Below are 26,084 nucleotides of genomic sequence, written 5' to 3' on the forward strand. Positions count from 1 at the left end.
AATATCTACTTGGTATGTGCAGTGGTCAAAGCCAATGTGATTTTTCTCTGTCATAATAAAACTCCTAGGACATCACCGAAGACGGCATCGGCGAAGAATTCTTGATCATGCATAGTGCAAGTCATCCTTCTGAGCGGAAACGCCTAAAAAAAAGCCGGAAAATAATTCGTCATCTTGGACTAAGCGTACTTATCTATAACAATTCAAACGTTCCCTCAAAAAAAGCAATCAAAACCGCCAAAATCCCAAAAAAGTGGCTTCACTGCAGTAATTTCTGAATTTTTGCGATTTTGGCGCTTTTGATCGGGGAAAACTTCGTCGGGGGAAAAGTGACGAAATTTTGGCCAAGTGACGAATATTTTTCCCCGACGAAAATTTTCCCCGACGAAGTTTTCCCCGATAAATTATATCAAGAATCCTAGTCTATTTATCTTGAAGCCGACTGTATTATTGGACAAGAAGAACCGAAAACACGACACATTTTTTTGACCTGGAAAGGCTGAAATACTGAAATTTGGTAAATCGAATACAAAATGCTGCATTGCAGTGTACCTCTAGCAAAGCAAAATGTTAAAACTGTCATCAGAAGGGCTGTCAAATCAGCTACTGGTAAGAACTTTTATTGATTTCAAGTGTGGATCTTTCACTTTATCATCAAAATGAATTTTAGCCAGGATCTGTAAGATTCAGCTTGGCTTGGGGTCTGAACTATTCTGCTTTTCTGATGATAAACCTGGAGATCCTTGGCTAAAATTATGAGAGCCCTAGAGACAGAACCTATGTTAACCTATGGTAATTTGGCAGAATGAAATGGTCTTTTGAATATTTAAAACTAAAACAATCTGTGGGGAATCCCATAAAATTGCGCACAAGTAATATCACACAGTTAAGATTAATGCCCGGGTGCTGTTTATATATCCCGCCTTAGTTGAAATTCACACTTTACAAAATTGGCAGTATAGACCTAGTATTTGTACCATGCTTTTATGCTGCACACAAGCACTTAAGCTAGGGTGGACAGGCCAAAGTTTTCCCCTCAATTAACAATTTTTAGAAACCAAACTAATTTTATTTGAAAGTCCTTACCTTTGTGAGAAAAATGAGGGGTCATCTATTAGAATTAGTTAAGTATTCCCAAAGTTATTCCATTTTCAAAACACAAAAAAATCACCTTTTCAAAGAATCGCTTCCTTACACCCATCAGCAAGAAATAATTTTCGGAAGCACCAAAATCGAGCTAAAAATGGTGGATGAAAAATCTAGCCTTCAGTGTGGTGGGGTGTAGGGAGTTTTGCTGATGCGGTCTGAAAATCGGCCAGATGACTGTTCAACTTTAGCGCATCGCTAGAATTCCTCAGCTTTCAGATGGTGTATGGTGCGTAATTGAAAAAATGCGCAATCTTGTTGAAAAATCGCAATTTCTTCTATTTTTCGAAATTCCAGACTGCCTGTAGATTTTTAAATAAAGCGCAATGTGATAGATTGTAGCCTAATCTTACCCTGGGTTTATAAAAAAAACGCGATTGAAAAGATGAACCAGCTCAATAGCGACAGCCATTTGTTTCCATGTGGGTCAAGAATTTTCCGGTGCCGTGGTCAGCGCTAAGTCGTGTTTTCACCTTGACGTCGAAAAACATCAATATCTTTTGAAAGAAAATAGATACCTGGATGCAGTTTTTTTCACTTGTTTCCCTGATAATTCCTGATTGGTTTTAATTAAAGAATGAACAGATTTGGATGATTTAAAGGTAAGTACTAATGCATTGAAGTTCATTTTGGTAAATTCTTTCTCGTTCCGCGCAAAAATCCCGACGAGTGCGCACCCTACTTAAGCTGAAGTAAAAGCGGGACAAAAATCAGCTTTTTGAAGTTTGCAACAAAACTCCACATAGAAGAGGGTTGGTGTAATTTAAGATGCACAATCTAACAATTTACGATCCACGATGCGCGATCCATGCATAAAGCATGCTGATTATAGATTAAGAAGTTTTTTATCAGGAAACTTTCGAGAGGTAAACTTCTTCAAATTTTGCGAATTCTTTGTTGTTTGTGGAAGGTTCTTTGCTATAAATATCTCTAGATCTAAAATAGCAGCTGCCTCAAAATTTTGATAGAATATAGTTGAAAGATTAGCATTAGTAAATATGTAAAAATTGACAAAATTTGCTGAGGATTCCCCGAGCAGCGAATATTTCAAATTCGATATTCTGTGCTTATTCTTACAAAGTTTTCATATGTTTTATAAACAAAACTGTCATGTCACAATGAACAAATTAAAAATGTAGCGTGATTTTATTCAAATTCTCTTCGACTCAAGTACCGTGACACCCCTGTGTCTGTGACCCAGTGGGATCCACCCCACTGGTCACCCCAGTGGAAAACTTTTCCAAAAATGGCCCATTTTTTCACCCCACTAGAGAAATCACTCACCCCACTGGAATCTTGTAGCTGAAAATGACCCCACTGAAAATAGCGAAGAATCCAAACATACCCCACTCAAAATGTTCTGATTTTGATGTACCCCAGTAGAAATTTTACATGAAAAGGGTCACCCCACTCGAAACTTCCCTTCTCTTATTAAAACCATGCTTTGAAAGTGAAATACACAAAAAAGCTCAAATTTTTATCAATTTGTATAGTATCAAAACTGTATAGCTGAGCATGCTGAAATTGTCGAAGTCATGATCTAAACATATGGTGTAAAATATATTCAATGTTTCTGAAAGTCCCTCTTTTTGAATAAGGCAAGTGCGAAAATGATTCGTAATCAGGAAAAATTGAAGATAAAATTGTTTAATATGAATGGCTGTATTTGTAATATAAAAACGAAGCATAAAAACTTTGAAATTGGTTTTATTTTCATTTAAATTCTTCAAAGTTACAAAATTAGAGGAGAAAAGGGAGTGATTTTAGCCAAACGAGAAAGTCGAAAATCAAAATTTCTTCTGTCGGTGCAAACTATGGTTGCGCCCAGTTGCGCCTCCTTTAGTCACTATATATTTCCTTTTCCTTTTTTAAAAGTTAGGTTTATGTCTCCTTACTTCCAAAGGAACTTCCTTAGATACTCAACTTTTTTATCCATGTAACGTTATTGAGTCAACCTACATCGTCTTCAAAAAAACAGTTGAAAAATATATTACCTGTCAGTAGCCTCAGTATCTCTGTGATAGTTTAGACTTTTGGACTGCATTTTGGAATACACCTTTCCCGTATTTTTTCCATCGTTTTTTGGACAGGAGGTAAACAAACCTATTTTTGCTTGCGATTGCTTAGGAAAAGGTGGTTTTTTGGACTTTTCTCAACTTCTATCGTACAGAATTTCTTCAAACTTTAGTATGCTTCTACTATCCATGATACAATATCACCCTCCAAATTTCTTTTCAAACAAATTTGGTCATCAAAAGATAGAAGACAAAAATTGCTTTCCCCTAAGCAAACGCAGGCAAAATCAAGTTTGTCTCGTGAATTTTTAACACAACGATGGAGAACAAGTTTTTCCGGGCGAAATCTGAATAACGGGAAAGGTGTATTTGATACCTTTTATTGGGACATTTTACATAATGAATAGCACAAAGAATAACTAGCTATTCTACGTCTAGCTATTCTGCGCATACAAAGAATTGCCTAAAAATTTCCCTCACCCCAGTGAAAATCAAGGTTAAATTGGTCACCCCACTCAATTTTTAGAAAATATCTTGCATCCCAGTGAATTTCAGATTTTTCACAGCCTACCCCACTGGGTGCTCGACACCCACTGGGGCACAGAGACAGGGGTGTACCGTGAGAGTGGGTAACTTGGATCAGTGGAGTGGAGTCTAACATGCATAGCCCTCAAATGAATGACCTGGCTGGTCATTAAAATATTCAGCTCCGCTCACAGCTCTACTCTAACATTTTCGTTTTGATTTAAGTTTGTATTTTAATGACCAGCCAGATCATTCATTTGAGGGCTGTGCATGTTTGCCTCCACTGATGCAAGTTACCCACTCTCACGGTATTCTCATGAGCGAAAGCAAAATTAATGGTTTTTTCCCAAAGCAACAAAGCAACAGTTTTCTATCAACGATACAATACAATAGAATAGTAGGAGTGGTATCTCCATCTATATTTTTATTACCTCCATCATGGTTTTAACAATCATGATCGAACATAGGAATTTCTTTCTTTAAAAAAGCAAATAAAAGAATATATTGCGAAAAAACGGGTGCTCTATTATGAGAAAGAATTTTCTTTCGGTAAACAATTCCCCTATATTGATTCAAGTTATGAAAAAGAGAGGGTACAGAAGGTGAATGCATGTGGCTTTCACTTTTTTTAATCTATGACTGAATTTAAATTAAAAAGAGAAAATATAATTTGTATAATATTACATAAATGATGTTTTTAAAAATAATTTAGTTTCAGCAAATGAAAGTTTGTAAATTGCCTTAATATTTTATCATGATTAGCATAATTACGCATGAATTAACATATTTTATGCATGGATCGCAAATCGTGCATCGTAAATCGTTAGATCGGCATCTTAAATTACACCAACCCCATAGAAGATCTTTCAAATTCAGTATGTGAATAGAGCAGTAAAAAATACAACTTTTCTATTTTTCCTTTTTTTGCAAAAGTTCTAGGAACAGGGGGGGGGGTCATGCAATTAGTACCAGACACGCTGACGGTTAGTATCGTGGTGGGTCATTTTCATTTTAAGGATTTTGCAGTTAGTACCTACTGGGTACTAACTGCCGAAAGGGGGTGGTATCTCAGAATTTTTCAAAAAATCAATTAGTACTTTAGGATACTAAGTGCTTGAAAATGGGTTGCTGTCTACTGTCTGCCTTTTAAAAAAAGTCTCAGCTGAAATATTTTGACATTACTCACTCAAATGTTTTGACCTTACAATGTCTTCTAATTTTACAATCAACAATATATCATATTGACTTTGCAGTGTCTTCTATTCACAGGATGAAAGACATACCTGACACACCACATTCGATTTCATTTGTTTTGATTCAGTTTGATTTTGTAGTGTCTTCTTTTTTTGATAACAAGAGATTTGACTGGATTTGATGCAAAAGTCAGACTGCTGATTTGAACATATTTGAAGAGGTCTTATAAACTTTTAGTGAAGTTAGAGATGTTTAAAATCACAATGCGTTAAAGCCTTCTGCTTTGATGTGGCACTTTTTTATAGAAAGTCCTGAAAAGGGTTTGTATAACTTCTACCTTTCTGAAATTTAGGCAAACATTTTCTAATTAACTTAAATTAAAGCCTATGGAAATCTATATTTATCCTATAAATGTGCTCTTCTAATTATTTCAAAGCTGAGAAACTGAATACTGGAAAAATATAAGCCATTTTTCAAAACCTATGCTTCAAAATTGAGTAAGATTCTGTTGACTAAGTAATCAAGTACTTAGATTTATTTGTTAGTTAGAATTTAAGAACAGATTTTTATTAGTTGATCTTGATGTTTATCCTGAACAGATCTATAGTGCCAGAGTAGCCCCTAAGATTTTGCTTGCTCACTTAGTTGATCACCAAACGTCTGAAAATCTTATAATACTCTCAGTCTTTCACAGACTTGTAAGTCTTTTAAACATTGCTCTTGTTGCTGTCACTTGGATAATTTTAATATATGACTGCCAAAACTTATGAAAACAATTCAAAATCGACTTTATGAGAGTGAAATAAGCTTTTTCTGTACAAAACGTTCAACTTATAGGTTATGTTACGGAGACTCTGACCATGCCTATAAGAAGATTAATGGCAAAGGGCAACATAACTATAATAAATTATTCTTGTTCATTTTATCTACTTCAAAAATGTTTTTATTTAGATACGATACATGAAGATTTTGTTTCTTTACAGTCTTCAGTTTCTATTATTGATGTTTCTAAAAAATAGTTCTTGTATCTTCAGATGTTAAAAAGAAAGTCCTGTTATTTTGAGCTTTAAACCATATAGTAGTTATTAATTATACCAAAGCACAAAAAAGGTTTATCTGTGTTATCAGGTCAGTCCGCCAGATTTTTGTTGTTTTTGGAAGGTAAAAACAGTATGAAGCAATATTTTTATTTGAGAATAAGGGATTGCAAATCTGTTAATCGTGTTTGTTTCTCATTTTTGATTATATCTTTCAACTCCAAGTAGTTTTATTGTTATTTGGATTTTTATTTTTTTTTTTCAAAATGGCGACCTTGCCAAATGCTCCTAGTCTACTTCACTGGACTCAGCGTCATAAGAAATTATCAAAAAGCAAAGTTCAGCCAGAAGCAGACTCTAGTCTAGCAGTCATCTAGAAACATCTGAATTCCGGCCATCTTGAAATTTATGACTTCGCAAGAATTTTTATTGTCCAAGCAGGCTGTTTTATTTACCCACAATTTTGGCCACGACCAACTCACCAAAAATACTTGCACTGCAAATATAAGATTCTAAAGTGACCATCCAAGTGATTCAAAGGACATGAAATTCTTGCCGGCAATTAGCCAGCTTTGTTTTTGCCCGCATATTGCCAGTTATCTGCTTGGTGTAGCTGGCAATGTAATAACAGTAGCCGGCAATTTGCCGGATGACATAGGGTGGAAAAAGTGCTGGCAAAAACTATAAACAAAATTTCTTTGTTGCCGGCAAATTGCCAGCTATTTTTCTTTGTTGCTGGCATATTGCTGGATATTTTTCATCATTGCCGGCAGATTGCCAGCAAAAGTCTCCCCTCAAACCAAATCCTTTTCTAAAAATAGAATTTACACAAATTTTGTCAGCAAACTGTATACCGGCTTATTTCCGGCTGTAATCAATGGATTGCCGGACTCAACAAGACTGTTACTGGCAAGATGCCAATAGTTTTGCCGGTATCAAGCTGGAAGATTTTTATGTATTTTTAAGCAGTGCGCAGCTCGTAATCTTGATATAGGAGTTTTAGTCTATACTGACTCATTAAAATAGTGATGTGATTGCACCCTTAAAAATTTTTACAATTTTGATAGCCGTGTAATTGCACATTTAGATCTTAGAAGTTAAGCGAGTAATTGAGAGGATTTCCCAGACTGTAAAATGCGGCATGTCTTTTACAACACAGCGGTTACCTAGATACAAGATAATTTATCAAATAAGTTGAAAATGATTGTCAACAACAACAAAGTCCTCTACCAGAAGGAGCCTTATCTCGATAATTGGGTGAGTTATCTCGTCTCTTAGAACAAGCACTTCAAAAAACCATAACATTACACATAAACTCAAGCTGAATAATCAGCAGCAAAAGTGCAAGTATAATCCTTATTTGGCTGACCGTAAATAATTCTCTGGGAAAAGCACTGCAAAATGATCAGATCAAAACATTAATTTATTGCCTTCTAAATCCTGATCATCAATTGTCTATTGATTATATCAGAATCAATCGATATCCAATCCATCGAAAAAGTTATTGATTAAGTATCGATTGGATCAATTGGGTGAGTCTGGTATACATGAATGTTTGGCTATTACGGCCTACTAAGTATGACCCGAAAATGATCAGGCCATACCTTTATAGTTAGTCACATTTGGAAATCAAGGTTAAATTAAACTAAAGAAAAACCAACACCAGTCATGAAACAACATGGAGGAAAATTACCTCAATCAAATAATAAAAGTGAAAACTAAAAATCTAATTTTATTCATTTCTTGAAGTTTTGGTGTCTTCTTTCAATGAGGTACAAAGAAAAACAGGAGTTTAATTTGTCAGTAATGGGTTGTTATATTTTATGAAATATATCAAAAGAAAATACTAGGCTTGCCCAACAAAATACAAATTTTTAGTAGAACTCAAGATCCCTCTAAACTTTCTTAATATCAGTTTTGAAGATTTCCAGACGATCTCAATCGAACGGAATCGACAATCGAACCAGTCGAACCAAATCGAACGCAATCGACCGATTGAAATTCGATTGTCGAACGCAATCGAATCTCAATCGAACATCAAAGTTCTGGTTAATATTCGATTGGTTCGATTGTTGTCCGACTGGTTCGATTGTCGTTCGACTGCATTCGATTGTCTTCCTTAAAATACAACGAACCATACAACCTATGTTTTGGTTTTGAATAGGTCCACGAATCAGACTAGAGCTTTAACGAGTACCGTGAGATTGGGTAACTTGCATCAGTGGAGGCTAACATACATAGCCCTCAAATGAAAGACCTGGCTGGTCATTAAAATACAACTACGCAGCTTTGCTCGCAGCTCTACTCTACCATTTTTGTTTTGATTTAATTTTGTATTTTACTTATTTTTTATTTTTTATTTATTTTTTATGTTTGGAAGAAAATTTTTACATCGGTGGTTGCCAAATAAGGAAAAGTCTTAAACATATACGAACCCAATCGAACGCACTCAAACACAATCGAATGCAGTCGAATCCTAATCGAACGCAATTGAATATCAATCGAATCTGAAAATTGCGGTAATATTCGATTGAGATTCGATTGCGTTCGACAATCGAATTTCAATCGGTCGATTGCGTTCGATTTGGTTCGACTGGCTCGATCATCGATTCCGTTCGATTGAGATCGTCTGGAGATTTATAGCCTTTAATATATGAAAATTAAATAAAACTTTGTCCTTGAAACAAGTTTATGTTCAATTTTGTTATCCGTTAAATTTTGTTTTGAAAAGATATTTTCTCAAGCCAGAAAAGTTCTTTATAAGCACACACAATTTCAAACTCAATTTGTAGACATAAAGTCACTGGAGACTTTTGGAGGAAAGTATCAAGCAATAGAGTTCACCTTAAAGAAAACATTGATCGAAAAATCTTGTCATTTGACATAGTTCGGACCCCCCCCCCTCTTTCTTAAGAAGGGATAGGCATTTTTAAAGGTTGGGGGATGCCAAAAAGGGGGATCAGACCCCTTTCTGCAATATTATTTGATGAAGGATTGCCAAGTTTACCGGCCTCTGATGTCTGAGCCAATAAGATTTCATCTATGGATAAAAGAGCTCATTAAAAATGCACGATATATGAGATTATGACCATGCATTCATCGTAACTTTTTTAATCGTAGTAGGGCGATGGTGGTTACAATAGCATACATCATACTGTTTCTTTATACCTCCATGCTTCTTTGCACCATGATCACAAGTAAAGTAAAAAAAATTCAAATCGAATTTAAAATTTACGACATTCAAAAATGTAACAAACTTAAAAAATTACTACCATGTAGTTACAAGTTATTAAATTTCACAAAGGAAACGCATATATCTTAAAAAAGCTCAAGGGGATGAAGAGATGTGCTCATTCAAATCCAGTTTGAGCTTCCTTATGATCAGTGTTTCTTTTATATAGGGCTTATCATCAATCCGATGATTACTACTATGTAAAACTTTCATATCATCTATTGAAAAATCATGATTTTTCAGTCATTATGTGAGTTGTAACCGCTGAGGGTTTTTCGGGGCTGCAATGTTCTTTATATCTGATGGCGACATGCATTTTGGTCTAGCCCACATAAAAAAAATTGCAATTTATGCAGTGCATTCCATACACAATCCAAGCACGAAACCTTAAAAGTATTTTATCTTTGAAATTAAACAAATGTGCAATCTGAAAAGTGTTGCAAAATTTGACCTTGAGATCAATACTTTGACACCATTGGAAATCTCATCTTTCTAAAACAAAGTTTTTGCTGATAACGAGGTGGTTCTGATCTATGACTTCTTAATGGGGTGCCCATAAAATGCCCCTTTTAACAGAATAACAAGATGATGTACATATTATATAGACTTCTAAGATTTAACTCAAGTTGAAAGTGAAAAATGTGTGAAAACATTGTCCCTTGAGTCGAACTATAAACAGCAAATATTGTATCATTTTTTTCACAACTTTTAGGACTCAGATTCAACTCGACTGACCAAAAACCACAAAAAATGGAAGTGTTTGTTGATGGCAAACGTGTTCTGGTTGATCCAGGCACTACTGTGATGCAAGCAGCTGCAATGGTTGGATCTGAGATTCCACGTTTTTGTTACCATGATCGATTGTCAGTTGCTGGTAACTGCAGAATGTGTCTAGTGGAAGTTGAAAAATCACCAAAGGTATGTCTCGAATTGTCTACCTTTTGGACCTACCCCGGTGGAGGTTCTATAAATTAACCTCTGTCCGTTCGTTCGTTCGTCCGTTCGTTAGTTACCAACTTTTCTCGAGATTGGCTCATTAGTTTTTTCTGATTTTTTGCACAAAGATGTGTAACTATAAACCCTCGAATGTGACGGAGCCCGATTTTCGAAAAAAACGGCTAAAAAACGGTTTTTTTGGACTTAATGAAAAATCGAATCATTAATTTTTTTCATGAAAGTAGGGTACCATCATAGGTAAAAGATGGCGCAAGCAGATTTTTGCAAAAAAAATTTTTTGGCTCAAAAAACGCTAATAAGATTCACTATTAATAAGGTAATCGCACGATGGGTTATTTTTTCTTATTTGGCGCGCCCTCAAAGAGAGCAATTAATCGTTAATTGCATCCTGTAGAGAGCAATTAATCGTTAATCACACTCTTCGATGCAGCGCCAATGTTTACAAAATTGATTTTAATGTTTTTTCTTACATTTTTTTTTGCATCGAACGTCTTAATTGCATTCGAAATTTATTTTATGAGAAAGAAACTCAATAAACAACAATAAAAGAAAGACATAGAGAGAAGAGAAAAATATAAAACTCTCAGTGTAATTTCTGTAATTTACTTTCCTAACTGGGAAAAAGTAGTGAAAGCCATTGTGCGATTAGCTCGTAATCACATAATAACTCGTACAATTTGAGAATCGCACTCGTGCAATTATATTCGAATTGCACTCGTTATCATGTGATTACATATACATATTTCCATGTTCTTAGTCAAATTACTCAATTTTTTTATGAGATAGATGTTTTTTTTGCTCATGAGGGCTTACTTTTGAAGAATATGTGTGTTTGGACATGAAATTTTGGTTGCTTGGCGTGTTTTTATAGAAAAGCTGGCCAAATTCAATATTTTTTATAAGCACATTATTAATTACTTAGGTATTAGCTTTTCTCGAGATTGGCTCTTTCATTCTTTATGATTTTTTGCACAAAGATGCATAACTATAAACCCTCGAATGTGACGGAGCTCTAATTTTGGGAAAAAGTATTTTGGGTAAATTTCAGCTAAAAAACGGCTAAAAAAGGGTTTTTTAGACTTTGTGAAATATTGGATCATTGTTTTTTTTCATTTTGTTTTGATTTTTTGCATGAAAGTAGGTAAAAGATGGCTCAAGCAGATATTTGTTAAAAAAGAATTTTTCAGCTCAAAAAAACGCATGTTTATCTATAAGAATCACTATTAATAAGCATACATCAATGTTCTTAGCCAAATTACTCAATTTTTTGATGAGATAGATGTTTTTTTTGTTCACGAAGTCTTGAATATGAAAGAATATTTCAAGAGTATGAAATTTTGGTTTCTAAACGTTTTTTTATAAGAAACAAACGACTAATTTTAAAAGATCGTCACTATTTGTGTTCTGAATGATTGCTTAATGGTCACGCTCACGTAGATATCAATTAAATATATATGTTAAATGCGTAACCAGGTAGGTCCATAAAAGTATCACTTGTTATACCGGAAATCTCTCTATTTCTATCTTCTAAGCGTCAAAAAACTGGCCTTTAAAATTCTTCCAAATTGAATAAGAAATGATTATCTTAGGATTAAATAAGTTGAAAATGATTGTCAACAACAACAAAGTGCTCTACCAGAAGGAGCCTTATAACAAAACAAAAATTCAAAACTTCATTTTTTGTAGTACTTTAAGTTTCTTGCGTACAATCATCAGCTACATACAAAATGATCTAACTTGTTTGAAAAAAATTCTTTACATAAATTTTTTACAAGTCGTAGGGTCGTATAAAAATGTCGTAAAATTATAATAAAAAATTATATTGAAATATGTTTCGTTGGGCTAACAGCTTAATGACAAACAAAATAGCCAGAAGCGTTTTTGTTTTTTGTTAAAAACTATATATTCGACCTCACTCACAAGAGGTCATCATCAGAGTAAAAATCTAATACAGAATGAGGATTCTAAAATCAAAATTTACAGAAACAAGCTTATTAAAATGTTATAAAAATTAATTTAAAAACAATGTGTAAAAATCTAAAATGATACCCATGGGACGCTAAGATGAGTAAAACGTCGTAAAAAGTTGTAAAGTTTTGAATAAATTTTGAACGTCCAATGAAGGTTTTTGTTCAGTGATTAACAAAGCTTCTGTTAATTCTCTAGTGTCATTACGTTTGAAACCTTTCGCAATTACTTTAACGTTGTCCATAGTGATCGGTTTGTGTCCGCTGAGTGCTGAATGTCTGAAGACGGTCGAATTTATGTCTCTGCCACTATGATCTAAGACCCTTTCATAAAGGGTTGAACCAAAAAAATTATAATAAAAACTTGAAACAAGAAACAAGAAAATGCTATTCTCAAGGGTCCGTTAGTCTTTTGACTTGTAATTTTTTAACATGACTTATGTTAATCACAAGCGGCAAGCTTTTGACGTATTTGAGTAGGATTTTACCCGCTTTATAATCAATCATTTTAAATTTGGAGTGAGATTCTTCTCTTTTAAATCGCAGACATAGGTAGAAAGAGTTGTTTTATTTTTGTATTTCGCGTTGTTAATTGATAGGTTGTGGCCGTAATAACGTTGCTTAAATTCTTGTTCTGTGAGACCAATGTAGACTTTCTTCTCGTGGTTTGGGGCCTTGACTTCACATTTGTAGATAACGGACGTTGTTTTGCACTTGTTGTCTAATGGGAATGATTTCTTGTCGCAACAATTACAAAGCTCTGATATGGTATCCTTCTTCGATAATAACTTTTTGTTATGTGCAGTAATGATCGAGCGAACATTTTCACTGCAAGAATAGCTTAACGTTGTTTTTGTTAAAAACTTTGTAAAGGTTATTTTCTTTGGTGAAGTGCTTGGCAATCAATTTCAAAAATGTCTTACCCACGTTGGTTGAAACGTTCTTGGAAAACGATGGGTTGAACCAAATGATATCACGTTTTCTGTTGTTCTGTTCAATGTTGTTGCCGTTGTCGTTAAATGACAGTACTTTTATAACCACTCAATTTGAGGGCTTGCTCGTACTGCGGTTTCGCCTGGTTGAAAATGATTTCACTTGATGAGTTTTTCGACAATCTTTTGCAATCTTTTGACAATCTTATCTTAGGAATTCCAATGTAATACATTATGAGATAAAATATTTTTTCACAGTTCAGTTATTCGAAATTCTCCAAGATATACCTACCGGGTGCACCAAAACACCAAAAAAAGTATACAGGTTTGTCGAGATATTATGAGCTTCAGGATTTAAATTTTTTGTTCATTCTTTTTTTATTGTATAGAGGATGCTCTAACTTGAATTTTGAGCTATCATACATTAAGTTTGAAAAAGTAGTTCAAAAGTTATTTCCAAAAGACTGACTTTTTTTCCATGTCGAAATTTCAAAAAGTCATTTAAAACAGCAATCACGCTATAAATAAATAACACAAATTGACAAAAACACAATTTCATTGTTTTTTTATTCCTTTTTCTCTTATCTTATATTTTGTCAACAGTTTGTCCATCTTATTTGCACGTCATGAACATTTCCAACACCAGAAAACTCAATGCACACCCAAGTTCTTTTAGCAGCTAGTCGAGGAATGGTTTTTTCTCACATAGCACACACATAACATCAAAACCTCTCTTGGAGATTTCCATAAAAATCTTTCACCTTTCCAAAAATATTATCCCACGTGGGAATAGCTTGTTTTACCATATTCTTAAATTCTACAACGAGTTTTGATGAACACAATTGCATTTTTTTGGTATTTTTATGTGTAAGAAGGTAAGTGTCAAGAGAAAAGTTTGCTCGATGTTTTTAATGATTTTTTGAAATTTCGACATGGAAAAAAAGTCAGTTTTTTGGAAATAACTTTCGAACTACTTTTGGGACCTACCCCGGTGGGGTGAAGGTCCTATAAATTCACCTCTGTCCGTTCGTCCGTCCGTCTGTCCGTTCGTTACCAGCTTTTCTCGAGATTGAATCATAGGAATCATTTGATTTTTGGTACAAAGGTGCAGAACAGTAGTGGCCAAAATGTGACGGAGCCCGATTTTTGAAAAAAAAAATTTTTGGGCAAATTTGGGCCAAAAAACGGCTAAAAAACGGGTTTTTTGGACTTTGTGAAAAATTGGATCATTAAATTTTTTTGATTTTTTGCCATCATAGGTAAAAGATGGCTCAAGCAGATTTTTGCAAAAAAATTTATTTGGCTTAAAAAACGCATGTTTATCTATAAGAATCACTATTAATAGCACACATCAATGTTCTTAGTCAAATTACTCAATTTCTTTATGAATTGATGTTTTTTTTGCTCATGAGGGCTTACTTTTGAAGAATATGTGTGTTTAGACATGAAATTTTGGTTGCTTGGCGTGTTTTTATAGAAAAACTGGCCAAGTTTAATATTTTTTTATAAGCACATTATCAATTACTTAGGTATTAGCTTTTCTCGAGATTGGCTCTTTCATTCTTTATGATTTTTTGCACAAAGATGCATAACTATAAACCCTCGAATGTGACGGAGCCCAATTTTCGAAAAGAAAAATGTTTTTGGGCAAATTTGGGCCAAAAAACGGCTAAAAAGCGGTTTTTTTGGACTTTGTGAAAAATTGGATCATTGATTTTTTCTGATTTTTTGCATGGAAGTAGGGTACCATCATAGGTAAAAGATGGCTCAGGGAGATTTTTGCAAAAAAAATTTGTTGGCTCAAAAAACGCATGTTTATCTATAAGAATCACTATTAATAAGCATACATTAATGTTCTTAGTCAAATTACTCAATTTTTTTATGAGATAGATGTTTTTTTTTGCTCACGAGGGCTTACTTTTGAAGCATATGTGTGTTTAGACATGAAATTTTAGTTGCTTGGCGTGTTTTTATAGAAAAACTGGCTAAATTCGATATTTTTTTATAAGCACATTATCAATTACTTAGGTATTAGCTTTTCTCGAGATTGGCTCTTTCATTCTTTATGATTTTTTGCACAAAGATGCATAACTATAAACCCTCGAATGTGACTGAGCCCGATTTTCGAAAAAAAATGTTTTTGGGCAAATTTGGGCCAAAAAACGGCTTAAAAAAAGGGTTTTTTGGACTTTGTGAAATATTGGATCGTTGTTTTTTTTCTGATTTTTTGCATGAAAGTAGGTAAAAGATGGGTCAAGCAGATTTTTGTAAAAAAACTTTTCAGCTCAAAAAACGCATCTTTATCTACAAGAATCACTATTAATAAGCATACATCAATGTTCTTAGCCAAATTACTCAATTTTTTGATGAGATAGATGTCTTTTTATGCTCACGAAATCTTGAATATGAAAGAATATTTCAAGAGCATGAAATTTTGGTTTCTAAACGTTTTTTTTATAAGAAACAAACGACTAATTTTAATAAATCGTCACTATTTTTGTTCTGAATGATTGTTTAACGATCATGCTCACGTAGATAACAATTATATATGTGTTAAATGCATAACCAGGTAGGTCCATAAAAGTATCACTTGTTCAAATTTAATGTATGATAACTCATAATTCAAGTTAAAGTATCCTCTATACAATAAAAAAAGAATGAACAAAAAATTTAAATCCTGAAGCTCACAATATCCCGACAAAGTTGTATACTTTTTTTTGGTGCACCCGGTATAAACACTTCATGCCATTGGGCTTTTCCAGAAATAGTCCGTGCCCTCCCTGTTGAGGATATCGGATATCCAGGGGGTTAACAATTTTTGTTCAAAAGTGTATATCCAGGGGGTTAAATATCTACAAGGGAGCGGATATCCAGGGGGTAAAGTGTCTTTTCAAGTAAAATTACGATATCCAGGGGTAAGCATCTTTATAAAAGAGGATATCCAGGGAGTTGAGCATATTTTTAAGAGTGGATATCCAGGGGGTCTTTACTAATAAAGTAGGGTATCCAGGGGGTCTTTACTAATAAAGTAGGATATCCAGGGGGTCTTTACTAATAAAGTAGGATATCCAGGGGGTTCGATATTTTGAAAAATCAATATCCTCAACAGTGGGGATAAAAAAATTTTCTGGAAAAGCCCATTATAACAAGGAATAAGAGGGCTTAGTAATTTTTTGGTAACATAACAAAATTTTTAAAATGAATTTTAGCCTGTTGCTGCTTGTGCCATGCCGGTCATGAACGGATGGAGTATCAAAACAGATTCTCCATTAACCAGGAAAGCACGCGAAGGTGTGATGGAGTTCATCTTGGTCAACCATCCATTGGATTGCCCAATCTGTGATCAGGGAGGAGAATGTGACTTGCAAGACCAATCCATGGCTTTTGGTAACGACCGCAGTCGATTTGTTGACGTTAAATTCGAAGGCAAAGCGTAAGTATTGCAGTGGCTAGTAACGCCTGATTTGATGTTTTATTTCAAGATAATTGATGTGATGTTTGACAATAAGAAACAAACTTTGAAGCTCATTTAAAAAACTATTGCAAAAACTGACTAAATTTAATTTGTCTTTACTATGAAACGAATATTTCCCCAATTAATTGATTAATTGATTGGTTAATTGATTGATTTTAGAATTTCTCTCAGATACTGAATTCTATCTGCATTGCTTTTATTGTAAAATAACAGATTTCCATAGATTTACGACGTTTCTTTAAGCATTTTATGGCTTTAAAAAAATGCATGCGTATACAGTTTTAAGAATTCTGCAGATAATGTGCAAATTTCCATTTTAAAAATTCATTTCACTGATAATGGCACTACTCAGATAAAGCCATAACGTTTAATAAATTTTGTTTATCAAAAAAACAAAAAGAAAGCTTCTTTCTTTCAAATCTTGACTACAAACCTTTGCTGGGATCAATTTGTATGATTACTTATCATTCAATTTTTCTCTATATTTTCAGTGCATTCGAAGACAAAAATATTGGACCTCTTGTCAAAACCATCATGACTAGATGTATTCAATGCACAAGATGTGTCAGGTATGAGCAGCCTCACACTCAGAAACTACTAAACTGCAAACTGATTTTTCTTAGACATAGTAGCTTGACAAGGGAGGATTGAATATCTTGAATTCTAAGTTTGAAACCACAGCATTATTATTAGATTTTATACTGAAACAGGTTTTATTAGGGATGGGTTATAAGTAGTTTTTTTTTCAAAATCATGATGAACCAATATTTTTGATAAAATTTGATGATTTTTGGCCCGCATGTTTTTAAAAATTTCGAAATTATTTGAGGGTTCAACTTTTTTATGACAACTAAAACACGTAGAAATGGCAAAAACTGGAAAATAACAGGTTTGGAGAAGATATTAAGAAGAAACTGTGTTTTATGCTGCATACCCTTAATCCGGCGTAGTGGTATAGTGGTTATCGTGCTTGACTTCTGTCCAGGAGGCTCGAGTTCAATACCCACCGTGGCACTACGATTCACTTGGCAAGTGAATGCTCCTTCGCCTGGGTCAACCCATGCCATGTGAGGGGAATTGGATACCATAACTCTGATACAAGAGTATGGGTAGATATTCCAGACATTGTGGTGTGCTGAGACACTTAGGAGGTTCTACACCTGCGAGGACATCCGTTCTCCCGTGTAGTTCGAGTGTCGTGGTATACACCATGGCTCGGCAGCTCGCATCTGCAGGGTTGCAATGTCTGATTGCGCTGTGATTCCTACTCCATCGTGGGTAGGACCCATTCCGATGCATCGGAGGGCATATCTATCTATCTACCCTTAATCCGGAATAGCGGATCGGGCTATTTTTCCCAAATTGTCCTCAAAGTCATACGATTGCTAACACAAACCTCCAGTTTTTAAATTGAAATCTGCGAATTTCCATTTTCAAATTACCACACTCCTAGTTTCCTGGATCATTTGCTAGATTTCTCGTATTTTTGATAACTTTTTAGATTTGGTAACGAAGTAGCAGGTGTTGAAGACCTGGGTACTACCGGGCGAGGTAGCGATATGCAAATCGGAACTTATGTTGAAAAGATGTTCAAATCAGAATTATCTGGAAATATTATAGGTATGGAAAGCAATGAAGAGAATATTGTTTTCCCTGTAACTATACTTCTAATAAACGTTTACACCATAAGGGGGGCTGTTTGAAGCTTTCTTGGTTTAAGTCGAGTGATGTCAAATTCAGACATTATAACCTCACACTCAAGTCTTTTATAGACTAGTATATGTATCATGTTAAACTTGTGAGCTGTGTGAGGGCTTCTAAAGTATATTTTCTAATTGAATTCAAACAACTTGCAACAATTATTTAAAATACTAAATACTTTGGCTGTTGATTATTTATTTCATTTCAGACTTGTGTCCAGTCGGTGCTCTCACGTCGAAACCATACGCTTTCACTGCACGACCATGGGAACTGAGGTAACATCCTTCTCTTTAATTCAGTTAAAAGCAGCTAAAATTCTGGTCTCGAAATATAGACTTGAGTGCTGCTAATGCATGAAACATGGTGAAAAAATGTTGGCAAGTGATTTTTTTTGACAATGGACTTGGAATGGCTGATCTCATTGCTATTCATTCATTCAATTTATCGCCCATTAATTATCTCAAAGGAATTTGTGATAAAATAAACGACATTCATTAATTCTGTCATTCTTTCATTCATTCATTCATTCATTCATTCATTCATTCATTCATTCATTCATTCATTCATTCATTCATTTTGACCATAGGAAAGTGGAATCAGTTGATGTCATGGATGCAGTAGGCAGTAACATTGTTGTGGGTACACGAGGAGGTGAAATCATGAGAATCTTACCAAGAATCAATGAGGTCTGTAATAAACCCAATACCAAAATATAATCATCTCATCGGTTGAAAATAATGGCATAAGAAACATCGAAATATTCCTATCGCATCGAACATGTTTTTATTTTAAATATAAGGAGATGATAATTTTGCGGTTATGTTTGTATTATATGTTTTTTATACGTTTTGAAATTTTCTGCATCTGTTGGATTTAAAATTCGTTTACCATTAATAGTCATAATGACATATTTGAAGGACATAATTATTTTTTGTAAAGTTCCTTCGGACTCAAATATTTTTATCCCCATCCCCTTTCTATTCTATTCTAAATCTCCCCACTATTTGTTTGGTTATTGATAAAAAGTAATTGTTTTTTTTTTCTGTTAGGACATCAACGAAGAATGGATTTCCGATAAAACAAGGTGGGTACAAAACCACAAAATTGTGACGTCATTTTATTTAAGATGGCCCTTAATTTTGCATCGTTAGAGTCAGAGGCTCCAACGATTGCTTTATATAAAATATGTGTGGTGTAAAACTCTGATTATACACACATGTGATAGAAGGATTTTGTTGTGGTCCGTGGAAGCCATTATTCACAAGGTTTGGGAAGAGTTTGATTTTCCAACTATCCCGACTTCTGGTCTTTTCCCTGTGGAGAATGAAATATTCCCAAACGACGGTATAATGATTTAATCTGCAATGTTTACAGGTTCGCGTATGATGGTTTGAAACGTCAACGTTTGAACACACCTTACATTCGTGGACAAGATGGTAACCTTCAACCTTGTGGATGGGAAGATGCGCTTGTGGCAACCGCTGGTGAACTTCACGCATGCGCGCCAGGTTAATATTTTTCTTACACAGTCGATTCTCTGTAACTCGAACTACAAATTTGTAGTTGAGGGGTTCGCGGTACGGAGACTGGTTTTACGAGGTTTTGTCTACTATATGTGTGCCTGAAAACTTATTCGAGGCTTTCCAAGCTGGATGAATTTGACGAAATGGAATTTTCATAATGTGACATCAAATTCCCCTGATTTTCTTTCGAAAGCTTCCAACAAATGAAAGACCATTGTTTGTTACAGATGAAAAGCCAAATTTATCAGCTGGAAATTTTGTTATATCATACTTTCATTTCACTCACTCTAGGAGACATGGCTGTGGTTGCCGGCAATTTTGTCGATGCTGAAACCCTTGTGGCTACCAAGGATCTGTTCAACCGAATTGGATGTGAGAATCTGTATACTGAAGAAGGTTTCCCGAACGCCGGAGCTGGGTAGGTTTCTATTTTACGCAGAACTGACACGAGAAAAGAATTCACTTTTTACATAGTGTCTTATTAACTGTTGTAAGAGTTCATTGTTCTTTAACTATCGCTTGAGATTTTGCATTTTATTCCAGAACTGATTTGCGATCAAATTACCTCTTCAACTCGACTATCGCTGGAATTGAGGTATGTATATTCACGCTTACCAAAAGCAATCTCCAATATTAATTTTCTTTTTCTTACCTGAGTAATACATCTTATCCTTTTTCTCCAAAGTTTGAGTTCCGAATTGTAGTTTGAACTTTTCTGCCCAATTACAAACCTGTCAACTTGATAGTTTTTTCTTGGTTAGTGTAAACGTCTGTGAACGGAAGAGACCAAGATTAAAGCGTCTTCTTTGCATGTGGTTTATATTTCCGAAGGGCGAAAAAAGGCTGTTAAGGACTACTTAGATTACATGGTAACTTGGCGAAAAATATCCGACAGTATGGTTTGCAGTCAATAATGAAGTTCAGAACAAGTGCTCTGGTATAAAATTATATTACATTTCTGTAGGCAATCCCTTTATATTGTCGGAATATTGCAAATCGAGCTGGCAATATATTGTGCACACTTTTTCAATATATCATCGTTTGACAATATAATGTTTAGTGTATATAGCCCTTTAATTTAGTGTATATAGCCCTTTAATTTAGTGTTCTCACTTGGACTGAATATTCTATTTTTTGTTTAATAGGAAGCTGACGCTTTGTTGATCGTTGGTGCTTGTCCAAGATATGAAGCTCCGCTCGTAAACGCTCGCATCCGAAAAGCGTAAGTAATTGATGACAAGTGTTTTCTAAAGGGCTCAGATTTACCAACTACTAATACTTGCTCGATAATGAAGTCGTTACTTTTAATCGCCTTCCTTAGGATATTTGAAAATCTTTCCCCCTGAGTCCGCGTGATTCTTTTTTCAAGTAATCATGTCCACTTTTCAAAACATATAATTTAAATAATTTTTCATTGGCTTCTTCAGATGGATCCACAACGAATTAGATGTTGCTTTGGTTGGTAAAGAAACTGATCTCACTTACTCTTATGACGTAAGTGATTTCTTTGATATCATTCTTCTTTAGGATTTATTTTCATGAAAACACTATCTGCAACTTTAGACGAGTGTTTGGTCCTAAAACAGGACACTTTTTACCACCTCTTAATATTTTCAAAGTTTCACCCTCTCACTCATCAGCCCCTCCCTGCCTTGCTCCCTCCCTCTCCCTCTCCTCTCTACCCCTCACTCCCTCCCTCCTGATGGGACAACCATCACTCCTGGATGTCGTCAATAATTCTTCATTTCTATTCGTTACAGCATCTTGGTGAAGAAGCATCAGTCCTTCAAGACATTGCTGCTGGAAAACACCCATATAGTAAAGTATGTATCAAAGCAACTTAACAACAGCTTATTGGGCTGTTCCGTTAAAAAATCATACAGGGGAGTGGACGAACTTTTCAAGTCAAAAGAAATTATTGAAAATGTGTCAATACTCCCTGGAAAATGGCGAAATTTGCAAAAGTACCCTTGGAAAGACACTTTTTATACCTTAAAGAGAGGGTGGACGAACTGAAATCAGTCTTTTACCCTGTGGAAATTTTAGAATAACATTTTAACCCCTTGGAAAAATGAAAAAAGACCGCCTGGAAATTTTTCTCGGACTACCCTCTGGTAATGTTCGTCCACCCCCTGTATGTATATAAAATGGAATGTCCCATTTCGGGGGTTTCTTGCAAGCTTTATGTAACTTGTATTACAGTAGAGGTTTCCTAAGGATTTATGACGACTTTCTTTATTAAACCACGCTACACACGTTTCATTCGGAAGTATTCAATAGTATTTTGAAGCGAAATAGGCGTTGCAAAGGTTTTTGAGAAAAAGACTGACGTCTCATATGACTTTTTTCCTATTTATTTCCAGGTGCTTGCAGAAGCTAAACGTCCAGTCATAATTGTCGGCTCTAATCCTCTTTCCACTGCTGAAGGAGAATCGTTGATGGCCATTTGCTCACAAATTTCCAACGGACTCAAATCTAAAGGCTCTGTGGAGAAAGACTGGAAAGTTTTGAACGTCTTACACAAGGTAAATCTTAAACGAAACTCTATATGACAAAGCGCTGAAAGGAAAGGGTTTCACTTTATCCTTTGATCACTTACAGCAGTTCTAGAAGACCTTTCCTCGGATGAAGGACGGGCTAAATGGTAATTGAATTCTGGAAAACAAGTTTCGCCACAGTCTGAGTAAACATTTGGTTATAATGACCCTTGAAGACTTACTGAAACTCGGCATATTTATATCCCGGAAAGCAGATTTATAAGTTATAGAATAGTCGTGCTCCACAAACTAAAGCAAACACAAGTATCTAATAAACTCCAGGTAATACAATACCTTGAGTGATGACTAAGCATTTCTTATGCCATATTGTTTTTAATATTTCTCGTCCATGTTATGTGATTTTTCAAACTGAAATAAGCCAAATGAATTCTGAATCATTCATACTACTTGATTCCAGGTTGCAAGTCAAGTTGCTGCTTTAGATGTCGGCTACAAAACAGGAGTTGAGAATCTTGGATCACCAAAACTATTGTATCTTCTTGGCGCCGTGAGTTTATTCGAATTTGATGTGTTCATAAATAAGTTATTGTCCGTTTTCTTGCAGCTTACTACCAATTGGTCACGAATACGTATAATTCATACGCAGAAAGATCTGTCAGATGTTTTGGAAAGTGCGATATTTTTAGATATAATTAGCAATGGATAATGATTAACAACTCCTCTTGAAGGGCAATAAAGTCCATGCAAATTAAGAGCTTTCCAAAAACATTTTCTCTGTATTGACCGTTTCGAATTTGAAAATACTCGATACTTGTTTTTTCCTTACAGGACAGTGGAAAGATTTCGAGAGCAAACCTTCCCAAAGATTGCATTGTCGTTTACCAAGGTATCGTCACCACTTTGTAACCATTTATAATCATCGATCAGTCAAATAAGAAGTATTCCCTTCTTGACAAACTTGAAAAATTAATTTATATCAACATTGAAAAATTATAACTGTATCACGTAACTTATGTATGGCAAAGGTTACACAAGGGTACACTTACGAAGAAATGCTACAAAACATTATAAACAATAAGCTTCTCATGCTAGGCACTAAGTGATATCGCCAGAAGTACTTGTACAAAAAAATACATTTAGGCAAACGTTAACTAATTAGCGAGTCGTATTATTTATCTTTTTCTTTGCAAATTGATCCCCACCATCTGCCATAATTATGCAAGCAACCAGTCAATATTTCAAACTTGCTCTTTGTAGGTAGCCATGGGGACCAGGGAGCATCGATGGCAGACATCATTTTACCAGGAGCTGCGTACACTGAGAAAGCCGCCACTTACGTCAATATGGAAGGGCGCGCACAAGAAACAAGGTATCTGATTTGCTTTGAACACATTTTTCTATTTTGAGAGAAAAAAATAGCGAGTCTTACGAAAGCCCTGTTTTCTACGGCGGAGATTGTTTGATTTACCTTATACTGGACACGATCTCGACTTTGCGGGTCAAAACTGCGGCTTTTCAGTCACACCTCCGTCCGTACTCAAAAGGGTAGATTCATAAACTCACTGAAAGCTTCACTACAGCAACATGGTAAAATAATTCAACTCAATAGAGCCACTTTGGTCTCGATTTTACTAGCGAGTTTGTATGTGTGTTTTTCTGCGACAGAGACGGCTAGCTTCTGATTTGTCTAGACCCTGATCAACTGAAGGCGACGGTAAACAAACACTTTCGCCGTCCTTGATTTTACGGGGTAGAACTGCGGGTTTTTTTTCCATTCGTCCATTCAGTTCCTATACCGTCTTCGAAATTGCAATTACATAAACTCACTACTTTACCCTGACGAATGGAAAATTGAAAAGAAAAGGATTTACGATTTGCTGCCAGTATTTGATTTTGCCGTGAAAAGCAAAGTTAAATCCCTGACATGACAAAACATGGAAACCGTCTGGTCATTATAAAACGTAGTGACATGACAACAAGAGTACCACCCCCTGCTTATTACATCCGACCACTGATTTCTAACTACTCACTGAATTGGGCTTCCAATATTAAAAGAAACGTGGCCAGTTGACTAGTCCGCCATCTTGTTTTCAATTCGTCAACACAAGAGCGCAATTCGAATATTTGAAATTCGAACGTTCGAAAACATAAAAGCAGACCTCCACTTTCGCACGAAAATGAGCGAAAACTTTTAGTCAATCGTTTTTGCATGCAGAAAAGATTACGTCATTTAAAAAGATTCGAGCGGAAAAAATAAAAAGTCGAAAGAAGTTCCACTTTTTTAAACCGTTACGTCAGATTTGCCCAATGGAATTGTTTCATTTTTCAAACGACCAATGCCAATGACCTTACAAAAAGGTTGAAAAGTTTTCGCTCATTTCGCGAAAAATTGGAGACCGGCCTTAAGGTGAATTAGAAAAGTATGGTTTACTAGTCGACTTCAAAACTCTACATACTTCCACTGTGAGTAGTGTTTAGCCTACCTAGAATGAAAAGAAACGTGATATCTGTGAAACCAACCCTACAATTGAGCATAAAAGAGTTATGTCTGAAGTTTGTGAGTTTGATAACTTTATGCTTTGAGTCTTCGTTCCCCTAATGATACACTTTATATCGCTATATCTTTCAGACGCGCATTGACTCCGCCAGGCCTCGGTCGCGACGACTGGAAAATCATCAGAGCCATTTCAGAGGTAGGTCATTTTTTCGAAAAGTTTTCTTCTATTTAGCCTCGAAAGGAAAGGAAAAATTAGCATTTGAAAATGATTCAAAGCAAAACGAGTTACCTTAAAGGAAAAAAAATTTGGAGGGAATTTAATTTGGCGGATAACTGGAAAAATTAAATTTGGTGGGTATTTTTGACCAAAAAACGTTTTAAGTTCTGAAATGGATGAAATCATTTAAACTTTGCGGATGGCGAAAAAAGCTGATTTTTGCGGGAATGTAATTAGGCAGATTTCGGCTAAATCCGCCCAATGGGCCAAATTTTCTTTCCGCCAAAATTTCTTTCTGTAAGGTGTTTATTTTAGCATGATAATTTCTCTCGATATTTCAGATTTCCGGCAACGCTTTACCATACGACAGCTTAGCTGAGATCCGTCAACGTTTGACCGACGTCTGTCCAAATTTGACGCGTTACGGAAATGTCGAGTCAGCAAATTTCTTCAGCCAAGCAGCTTCTCTCTATCAAGTAAGTAATGAAAAATCATTAGCTTTGCATTCATTTTGCTTACAAAACTTTTGTTTTACATTTCGCTCCCAGGACGTTTCTTTGATCCTGAAAATCATGGTTTATAACCCTTTGTGTTCCGTGCCAACAATACTGATGCCGAGATATCTCGCAATAGCGTGGTGTTCCAAGTATACTGCGGGTTTTGAAAAAGTTTTTTCTGACTCTGATCCAGTTGATAATTCAACCATCATTTTATTTTTCTAGGGTACAAGAACCAGTAAAGGTACGTTAGAACCCCACATTTCAAATCTACAAGACTTCTACATGACTGACAGTATCAGTAAAGCATCACAAACCATGGCTAAATGCGTACAAGCCGTTCAAAATATGCGCTAAATGTGAAGACCACAAGTGGTTTTGATTGAGAAAGAAAATTGTAAAATATGTTTTATATAATTTTTAACACAATTTATAAAGTATAACATTTTGAAAAAACGAACGATCCCTCTCTGTGATTGGGAACTTAGAGAAAGAATGTAACTGCATGAATGTGTATTATTAAAAATAGAAAATGGTAAAGTTAACCTTTTTGCTGTTTGCAACTTTTGATTTTGTATTCTTCATTTGTTTAAAGTGTTCATTAAGAACTCGCCCCTCCTTCGTTAGAAGTTCATGGATATTTGAATGCGCTTATATTAAGCAGTTGTTGG

At 35.1% G+C, this 26,084-nt stretch overlaps 1 protein-coding gene across 1 annotated transcript; it reads left to right on the forward strand.

Annotated features, from left to right (window-relative positions):
* The first annotated feature begins 430 nt into the window (after positions 1-430).
* Positions 431-25,958, forward strand: LOC136817983 (NADH-ubiquinone oxidoreductase 75 kDa subunit, mitochondrial-like). The gene is made up of 21 exons (XM_067074355.1): positions 431-609; positions 9,862-10,067; positions 16,215-16,438; positions 16,972-17,049; positions 17,982-18,100; positions 18,390-18,456; positions 18,768-18,867; positions 19,231-19,265; positions 19,556-19,689; positions 19,996-20,122; positions 20,248-20,299; positions 20,850-20,926; positions 21,132-21,198; positions 21,465-21,527; positions 22,068-22,229; positions 22,660-22,749; positions 23,031-23,088; positions 23,460-23,571; positions 24,832-24,895; positions 25,258-25,392; positions 25,639-25,958. Exons 1-21 carry the CDS (start codon positions 534-536, stop codon positions 25,768-25,770), a joined length of 2,178 nt encoding a protein of 725 aa, XP_066930456.1. The 5' UTR covers positions 431-533; the 3' UTR covers positions 25,771-25,958.
* The last annotated feature ends 126 nt before the right edge of the window (positions 25,959-26,084 follow it).

This window comes from Clytia hemisphaerica, unplaced genomic scaffold (genome assembly GCF_902728285.1).
Source record: "Clytia hemisphaerica strain Z4C2 unplaced genomic scaffold, Clytia hemisphaerica genome assembly, whole genome shotgun sequence".
NCBI classification, from domain to species: Eukaryota; Metazoa; Cnidaria; class Hydrozoa; order Leptothecata; family Clytiidae; genus Clytia; species Clytia hemisphaerica.